The 9,701-nt window shown below is 36.3% G+C and overlaps 1 protein-coding gene across 1 annotated transcript; it reads right to left on the bottom strand.

Moving 5' to 3' along the window:
- Window positions 1-977: 977 nt before the first annotated feature.
- On the bottom strand, window positions 978-9,309 carry LOC149647262 (uncharacterized). Its single transcript, XM_089850144.1, has 9 exons — window positions 7,485-9,309; window positions 7,327-7,413; window positions 6,989-7,062; window positions 6,062-6,116; window positions 5,087-5,269; window positions 4,425-4,566; window positions 3,509-3,720; window positions 3,181-3,443; window positions 978-2,647 (listed from the first exon to the last, which is right to left on the bottom strand). The coding sequence occupies exons 2-9, from the start codon at window positions 7,372-7,374 to the stop codon at window positions 2,389-2,391; spliced, it is 1,236 nt and encodes a 411-aa protein (XP_089706270.1). The 5' UTR covers window positions 7,375-7,413; window positions 7,485-9,309; the 3' UTR covers window positions 978-2,388.
- Between the last annotated feature and the right edge of the window lie 392 nt (window positions 9,310-9,701).

Raw genomic sequence — 9,701 nt, 5'->3', positions numbered from 1 at the left:
ACATTTAGTAATTATTTATTTTCCCACAAATACATTTAGTAATTATTTATTTTCCCACAAATACATTTAGTAATTATTTATTTTCCCACAAATACATTTAGTAATTATTTATTTTCCCACAAATACATTTAGTAATTATTTATTTTTCCACAAATACATTTAGTAATTATTTATTTTCCCACAAATACATTGAGTAATTATTTATTTTCCCACAAATACATTTAGTAATTATTTATTTTCCCACAAATGCATTTAGTAATTATTTATTTTCCCACAAATACATTTAGTAATTATTTATTTTCCCACAAATACATTTAGTAATTATTTATTTTCCCACAAATGCATTTAGTAATTATTTATTTTCCCACAAATACATTTAGTAATTATTTATTTTCCCACAAATACATTGAGTAATTATTTATTTTCCCACAAATACATTTAGTAATTATTTATTTTCCCACAAATACATTTAGTAATTATTTATTTTCCCACAAATACATTTAGTAATTATTTATTTTCCCACAAATACATTTAGTAATTATTTATTTTTCCACAAATACATTTAGTAATTATTTATTTTCCCACAAATACATTGAGTAATTATTTATTTTCCCACAAATACATTTAGTAATTATTTATTTTCCCACAAATACATTTAGTAATTATTTATTTTCCCACAAATACATTTAGTAATTATTTATTTTCCCACAAATACATTTAGTAATTATTTATTTTTCCACAAATACATTTAGTAATTATTTATTTTCCCACAAATACATTTAGTAATTATTTATTTTCCCACAAATACATTGAGTAATTATTTATTTTCCCACAAATACATTTAGTAATTATTTATTTTCCCACAAAAACATTTAGTAATTATTTATTTTCCCACAAATACATTTAGTAATTATTTATTTTCCATTTATTTCTTAGAATACATCAATACCCAGCAAACACAAAAGGTCCCCAGGACATTCAGGATATATCTCTTATGGATATTCAATACATCCAATAGATATCCAAATAACCTGACTTGATTTATATTAGATGTTCCATGGATAACCAAATGTCACCATTATGTTGATCAATAAGACGTTGTAAATATATACATGAAGATGTTCATAGGACCTAACATGGACATTCTAAGAATGTCCATTTTAACCCAATTACCTCCGTTGAACATCCTGTGTTCATTTGGTTTTGTACGAATTACTTTTATAACATTCTGGGGATATTCCAAAGACATTCTAGAAATGTCCAATATAAATATCTATGTAGTAATTTATATATCTCGTAAACAAATTCCTACGCGTATTTTCGTTTTAAGAGTTATCTCGAATTAGTAATTTCAATATTCAAAGTAATAAAGTAGTATGCCTATATACTATTAACTTTGTATTCCTCACTAGATAATTCCATTTTTTATGAATTTTGAAAAAGACTGGTTTCATTCACTGACACGCCTGACAGAAGAATTTGCTTGCGGTTACAATTATTGTAAGAACTTCTATTTTGTTTCACTTAGTACTTTGGTTAGTTGAGTATTTTTCGAAGATTGCGTTTGCTATTTACACGCCATTATTGATACTTCAGCTTATGGTCATTCTCAAGTTTCATCCGTTTAAATAAACTCGGTTTCATACGAGAACGACAATAAGAAATATAGTAGCTTAGTATCACCAAGAAGCGATATCTAGTTTACAAGGGAGAAGGTATAGGATGCCTAAGTATTCGCGCGACATAGTCCCAGTCCTCCTTTCAAAATACAAGGAGGCCGGGCTATTTCGCCTCTCCTCAGTCGTCAGTAATTGTCGTCATTCGCGTCGCCCTGACGTTAGTTTCAAGAACCAATGAGATGCTAATTGTAATTTAGAGGCGGGGAGTAACTTCGGACAGGCTACGTTTGGACTGGAGATAAAAGAGCTAGAAATGGTGGCGAATTTATACCTTCTCCCTAGTGAACTAGATATCACTTCTTGGTATCACCAAAAGTGGTCGAGGGAAAAGTGTGAAAATGGACAAAAGTCGCGAGACATCAGAGTTTTGCCGTAATTGGCCGCTGTACCGGCGTAGTTATATTAGGATTATTCACTCCCTTAAAGTAGTCTTGTGCTAGTTCGCGGTTACCGTCGTCTGCTATTGTGTATGCTAAATTTCATTCGGTCGAATGCGGCCTCGCTTCAATTTATGTATAAATTTGTAATCTGCTATTATCTGTGCTGGATTACTTCGTCTTTGCTTGCTGGTAGTGTACAATTTTGCATGTGTGATATAACCATGAAGGTATCTATGCTTCGTGCAAATAGACGGAACCTACTCAGAGCGATGTGTTTGTTCGGATCAGAATCGTTTTAAATCACTTTCCGGTTACAAGAGGTTTCATTCCTACAATCTTCGTTTAAGCCTAATGATGTGCAGTGGTTCTCGAAACTGGAATCTTGTCAGTAGCTCGACGGTGAAGATGAATGAAGCGACTCCAAGCATTGCCGCCCAAAATCTGAACTTGGCTTCAATGTCTTTGAATCTGAGTACGTGTACTTCGTTCTCAGCCGTCGAATGTTGTGGTTCCAGTTCGATGTGAAAGTCTCTCTCGTACAAGCGGTGAAATGCTGTGATTTGGCCGTTTTCCATGAAAGACCGCAATCTGCAATCATGAAATGGTGAGACACTCTAATTTTTCAATTCAGTAACTTAAATCACGTTTCAAAATTTGTCCGCATGATTAAAGCTGACTTTATTTGATAGTTTTTGGTCGGGAATTGAAAAATTATACGCTTCTAAGATTTCAAGTGACATTATGAATGGTTCACGATAATTATACCGATTTCGATTAAAATACGCGAGTACTTTATTGAATTCGGGTGGATTTCATGGATCTGTAGCAAAATATACATTTAACAATTTCGTGATGTTTATTTTAACCGTGTTTCGGGATTGGATCGCTTGGGGAGTTTGGTTTAAACAGCCGATTATCAAATGAGCGCTGTCAAAATTTAGCAGTTGTATGAAAATAGGCTATCGGCAGGTGTAAATGAAACTGCTTGAAATTTCCATTTAAAGGTATAGAATTATTAAAGAAAACTCAAGAAGCTACGTTTCATGTTAAAGATCATCGTCAATGTGCTAATGAGAAAGACGAAAACACAGGCTATTCTTGCATTAAGAAAGTTAACTAACCTTTGGTTGATGTACTTCAGAGCTTTGGGATTCATTGTTGCATTGTTAACTGGGAGCACTAGCGTTTGTTGCAAGTACGTGGCCGAACCAAGATGAAAATGCAATACTTTCAGCTCTGACTCACCGAAGAAATATAACAAGGCCAGTTGTAAAAAAGATAAGTCTCCAAACAATATTTGCTTTCCTGACGATAAGTATCTCTTTGTTAATGAGGTGTTTTTGGGGCCTTGCTGATGCCAGAAAGTTTTCATTTCATCGTCAGTCTGTTAGGATTGAAATTTTATTAATGGACTTTAGGAATGAGATTAAAGTATTTAAAAATCTCCACCGATTTTTTGACAATGTCCTGTATAGCCGGAGAAATGTAAACTTGGACGTCGGGTACTTTCAATAAATCGGGAATTCCGTAAATGTTCTCTATCTTCTGAGACGAGAAATTGGCTTTCAAGACTCCGTTGAACAAATTGACGAAAACCACTACTATCAAGAGGTAAACTCCAACGCTGAAGCGAATCGCCAGTGACGAAGGAATATCGAAGCCTGAACCGACACAAATCAAAAGAACAAGATTGAGTGGTTGAAGGCACTGTTCATTTTGCTTGACTAAGACCATTCACAGTACTGGACGTGTGGGTGTGTCTTTGTGCTGCATTCTTACAACCAAGGGGACCGCGATCGCAGTTTGCAAATCGAAGCAAACGTGTTCCCAAACTCAATACCTCATTAATATAGTTCAGGAAAGTTCGGGAAATTGCATTTCACTACCTAACTTTAATGTATAAGGACGGTTTGTAGGAAATCCGCATTATCTCTCCATTGTCAACGCCATTATCCTCAGAACTTGCTTGTTAAATCGTATTATGTCCTCAACTTTGTTTATAAATAATCGTTTATCCACTAATTTGTGGAAAATGGATAGAAAATGCCAAGCTGTAAGGGGTTATTTTGTTTTCATTTCTTTTGATTGGATGTATTTTTAATTTTGCGCGTCCATCATAGATGGCGTGCAAAATTTATAGATTTAGTATTTACGCGTGCGACGGTGCGAGACAGACAAGGGGGGGGGGGCTCACGCTCTCATCGGAATCTTTTCTCTCCAACAATTCGCTTGTGTGACGTCACACTAGACCACCGCGGCTCTGCTTGGCATAGGAATCAGGGCGCGCCCTTTAAAATTTTGTAACTAACTGCCCCTTAATGTCCAAAATTTTAAAAGCCCGATTTTTCGACTCTGGAAACTCTACCTTTTCCCAAAATGGCTCCGAAGTAAAGAAAGAGTTTTTGAGCAGCGACGGACATCATTGATTCTGGAATTCCCTTCACTCGCTTGTGAATGATATCAATCATCGTTAACACTCCCATGACGCAAAGCAACCCGTTCCAAATCTGGAAAAATGTTTTCAGAGAAGCAGAGATTATGAATTACTTTGCAAATTCTAGAGTGATAAGATTTCATACTGACTTTAATCTATTTATTTTTGCTTTAATGTATAAGGATGGTTTTTTCTGTGGATGTAACTTTTTTCGTATTGTATTAAATGTTTTGAAAAAATTCCTCAAAACTACAATTCGGGTTCTCAATATGTGGTTAAAATTTCAAAGTGATCCACATAATAGTTTAATTTATAAAAATAAAGTTGCTAAGGGTGGTTTTCATTTGCTTAAAATTAATCGGCCCTTTTTACGAAAACCTCGATATTTCCCATAGAAATTACATGGGATTTTTTTCCAAAACATCTGTACAAATTACCTGTAAGTTAGCGATTAAAAATATGGAAAAACAAAAATAACCGTATGGTATATTTATTCTATAACAGGCTTATTACCGGGGTAATTTACGTAATGCACCAGTGAATTACTTTTGTAAAATTGCCGGTAATTTACGGACCCACATCTCTATACTTACACCAATGGAAATAGTTTTTAAATCGTCGAAGGCTCCGACTGGAGCAGCGTTGAACGTGAGATTTTTGACAGACAGTAATCTTTGATGGGAGTACATGAATGGCACTGTCAATGTTAAGGACTTATTTACTCGCATTGCAAATTCGTAACTGATTGGTATTGCTGACAGGTCCGCTTCCTGGTACTGTGTATGTGAAAAACAGTTTGTATTTAGTTCGGCCTTAATGGGAGCATAAAGGGTTGAAACAAGTTGAACTCATTCGCTTTAAAATTATACAGTGAAATGAAAAAAAAGTTAAAGGGTATGCGAATTTACAATTCCATATCATATTTTACCACGAAAAAAATCCATTGAAAAATCACGAAAACTCAGTTTCGATATTTCAACAATTTTGTCTTGTCGAGCTTGTTTGCCCGTTTTATGACATCACTATGACGTGAGAAAAAAAATCGCGGAATCCTATAAGCGTCTCGAGCTTCTCGCCAGTCTAAACTCTGGGTCTGATATAGCAGAGAGAGTGGCACCATCTCACGTGAAAAATATATCTGTGACGTCGGACTACGGAAAACGTTTTACCCTTTCATAAAAAGTGGATTTCATTTGAAGCATGTTCGTCGAGAGGGAGAGAAAAAGGGTTGTTATTTGGGATAAAACGTGTTTGTCCAAGAGAGTGATGTCATGGAAAAATAACGGAGGCCCGGTGGTCTTCTTAGGGTTAGAAAGGTAATATAAGGGTGAGTGTGTGTGTGGAGGGGGCGCGGCTAGGAAGATGCTTGCAATTAGAAGATGCTTGCAATATTGCCAAATAAGCAGAAATCGGAGAATTAAAAGCTTGATATTTTTGAATTCACAGAAATTAATTCTATCTTTTCCTATATAAATCAGAGGTTTTTCGAACGAAGCTTCTCAATGAAACCGAGGGTGGGGCACTTATTTCAAACTTGGAGCTAAAATAATTTATTTATAGTTACATACCAAATCGTCAGCGCTGTGAGTGCAGTATGAGGGATCAAATTTTACGTGTATGTACCTTAAAATATAAGATCAATTAGGAAAGTGTCGTTTACAACACCAACAACAAACCAAGCAAGAGTACCAAACTATAGAACCTTGAACAACTTTTATCGAAAATCAAGTTTGCTAAGGGGCATGGTTTTAGAATCCATAAAATGAATCCGACTTTTTGGTGAGAAACACTAAATTTTCCCATAGAGATAACGTTGAAATGTTTTTTGAAGCGAGGGTAAAATAGAAACCGTTATGAAGACAAGTCACGCAAATTCAATTTCCGTACTAGCTACGTGTGGTTGAGGGTGGGGAGTGTTAATTTCGTATGAGCTAATGTTGTACATTGTACGTGTTTTCTCTTTCTCTAAGGTAATATTCGAGATTACCCAACATTGGGGTACTTTAAGTTCTTACCACGCCTAGCTAAAAAGGTCTTTTCGTCCATCCAACCTCCACACACAAACCACAAACAGATCATAATCTGAAATGTCGTTTACACTCGTAATTAAAAACTGATTGAAGGGTCAACGACAACTATAATAAATAACAGCAACACAGCCTTTATAAATATTAAGTCCATGATAACTGTTTATTTTGGAGAAGACGTTACCGTAAATTTCATACGCAGCAAACCGTTAATTTTATGGCAATTATTCAATAATAATTAATAGCATTTAATCATAGACTTAAATATGTTAAAGCAGTAAAATTAATTCCAGCTAGTAGCGTTTTGGTATCGTTTCGCTTCCGTTAATTTTACGGTAATTTCTTAGAGTGTACGGACAAGATGAAATTTGTTTTTGCTTAGACGCGTGTTCAAGGCAATTTTTAACAGTTGAGAATTGTACTCCACCTGTATTTGCTCTTGGGTAACGAATACAAGGCATACTTTACCGGAGATGTTTATTGTTTTCAAATACGTTATAAATCATTCTGTGAACTGAGTATTTAGGAAAATCCCAAAGCGGCTAGGAAATTAAAATTTATTACGCAATTAAATTTTACTTAACAAATTTAAATTTTATTCAATTAAGAGGATTAAATTTAATATGTTATCATAAAGTTCAGAACTATAGTCTGTAACACGGAATCTCAATGCGCAATTTCTTCAAATTTAACTCAAAAAACTCCGACGCACTATTTCGACAATCTTACAATCAAGTTAGCGTGACAACGAACACTATCTTTAAGAGTATTCACAACTAAAACGTTTTCAGATATTGATAACTTACCTTTTCATTGATACTGAGTACGCTTACGTTATAGACCACTTCTTCCATGTTAAACAAAGATAAGCCTTGTCCAACAGCAAATTTATGCTAAATTTGAATACTCAAAATGATCGGATCTACAGCGTATCTTCACCAAGAGAAGTCAAATCGAGTTTTACCGCCAGAATCGACCGAAGAGTCCAATTATGTCCGCACGCTCATTTCGTTGTCATAATTATCCTCTCAAAACAGAGCCTTAATAGTGTTTCGACACCATTTAGTTAAAACGTTCATTTCTAATCACGGAAACAGACTTGGATTAACAGCGCCAAACGAGGAGCTCATCACCCTCAGATTTCCGCTCCACGCGTAATCATTTTTGTACAAGCGAGGCTCACTGATTACACTCAGTGGCTGGGCCCTCGACGGCAAGTTGGAATAATTACTTTTTGAAATGATGGCATACGCGAGAAGCAATCACGGAGTGTTATTAAAGTCGTTTTAGAGTCCGCTTTGTTTTGCACGCACATTTGCGAAATCAAAACTTAAAACTCGACAGCGTTACGACGCCATCAAGTTAAATGTTCATTTTTAAAGGCCCATTTTCAATCAAGATTTTGTCGATCAAAAAGTAAGCCTTTGCGTCTAAAGTAATGTTCAGTCAAAGACAAAGGCAGGAACACAAATTGTAGATGGTATTCAAACAAGCTTCAAATTCAGTTCGAGAAACGGATATTTAAATGAGTTTGATATTTGTTTCTCCTTTTCTTTAAATTTTAGCCGCTTAAAGAAAAAGTAATTGAGTTACGCCTTCTTTAGTCAATCTTTTTCATTTGATGCTTGTTTGAAAACGATCCGAGTTGCGGCTTTTCGATTTTGTTTGTTTTTTTGGGTTCGGAAGCGCGTTAAAAGTTCGAAAGAAAAGGCCAAAGCAAAAAGCTCGGAAAAAGTTGACTGAAAATGGCCCTTAATTTAAAGACAGGGATATAATCTCGGTTTACTGGCGAAAAGCTGCAATAATGGCTTTGGTAATGATGGTTCAATATTAGGAAAAATAGCTAGCATGCCGTAAAGTTTAAACGGTTCATTTGGCATTATTATTGAAGTTCGATCAGGAATGTATGGAGGGGACGAGGGGTTGGAATGGCTAAGGTCAAATCCTAATCGGCGTGAAATCAGAGAGAATTTATCATAGGGAGACGAAACTGAGGAATATTATGTAGCTCAAAAATCACGTGATCAACAAAACTGGCCAGGTCCATTTCCGGTATAATTTTTTGTGGCCCCTCCCTCTAGGATGGGTCTAGAATGTTGCGGGAGGGTCTAGGGGAGATGGACACTACCTTTTTAGGGAAAGGGAAACGTCTGACTTAAAATAACTCCAAATGGGCAAAAATGGCGCCAGTCGCACTCGAAATCGTGAACCCTTATTGGGTAATTGTACAAACTTGGGTATGGAGGGCAAACTTTAAAATTAAAGGAGAGTCATGTGACCGGAAATTTACCTGGCCCGTTTTAGCGTCGCAGCCTATTTGTTTGAGCTACATTGTATTTAGCACTGTCAAGGGCAAGAGCTTCACTCCCTATTATAAAGTCTCTCTGGTGAAATGATCTTAGTAACAACTGGCGTGGCTTAATTTACGCCAGTGACGTCATAGCCTGACGTAAAAATCGTATTTACCACTTAAATTATTTTCATTCATTCATTGGCTGCCAAAAAAACTTGTTTGCTATAATTCTCCACCCTCTACCCTAGGTCCTCTGCCTAGGCTGAGAGAATCGAATATGAACGCGAACGGCGGCGAATCAGCGCATTTAACTTTAAAAAATCTAAAAGGTCACTTCTGCCATGCCTTTTTTAACGAGTCATGACATTTTTCGCCTTCGGTAGACAGCTAAACAGACGTAGGGGGAGGAGCTACACTTCTATAAAAAAGGACTCGCCTTATGTTCCCACCATCAAGGGTACAACGAGAGCCCCCTTAGCCATTCCAGCCCCTCCTGGTTCAATTTATAACGCGGTTGAGATCACTTACGAGGCGACGCGTTAGGTAGCGTCTCTGCTCACTATACCCGCGGACCCCGTTTCGAATCCCGACGGTTGAATTATAATTATGCAAAAATCTGACCTCTTTTGATGATGCATTGAAGTTCAATTTATAAAGGAGGTTATGCAACGAAAGAGGTGGCGTGTTAGGTAGCGTGCCTGTAAGCCACACCGTGTACCCCGGATCGAATGCCGGCGAGGAAGAAGGTACTTATTTAAAATCGTGGCTCTTTTAAATGGTACCTCGCGCTTTGTTATATTGTTGTTCAATTTACTAAGCTAATGGTACAAGTAGTGTTGTGGCTCAGTGGCTTGCGTCGTCAAGAAGCGTTCCGTTGAACGTAGTTCG

This window comes from Phalangium opilio, unplaced genomic scaffold (assembly GCF_054372755.1).
Source record: "Phalangium opilio isolate 3A_F unplaced genomic scaffold, DU_Popi_V2 ptg000089l_1, whole genome shotgun sequence".
In the NCBI taxonomy this organism is placed as follows: domain Eukaryota; kingdom Metazoa; phylum Arthropoda; class Arachnida; order Opiliones; family Phalangiidae; genus Phalangium; species Phalangium opilio.
The sequence above is the reverse complement of the archived record's forward strand: the minus strand, read 5'-3'. Positions and strand labels throughout refer to the sequence as shown.

Excerpts from the sequence above, each read along its gene's own strand:
- LOC149647262 (XM_089850144.1), bottom strand. The coding sequence starts at position 7,374 with ATGGAAGAAGTGGTCTATAACGTAAGCGTACTCAGTATCAATGAAAAG. Across the intron at positions 4,567-5,086 it reads TAAAAACTATTTCCATTGGT|ATTTGGAACGGGTTGCTTTG; the intron begins GTAAGTATAGAG and ends ACATTTTTCCAG. Across the intron at positions 2,648-3,180 it reads CTGAAGTACATCAACCAAAG|ATTGCGGTCTTTCATGGAAA; the intron begins GTTAGTTAACTT and ends TCATGATTGCAG.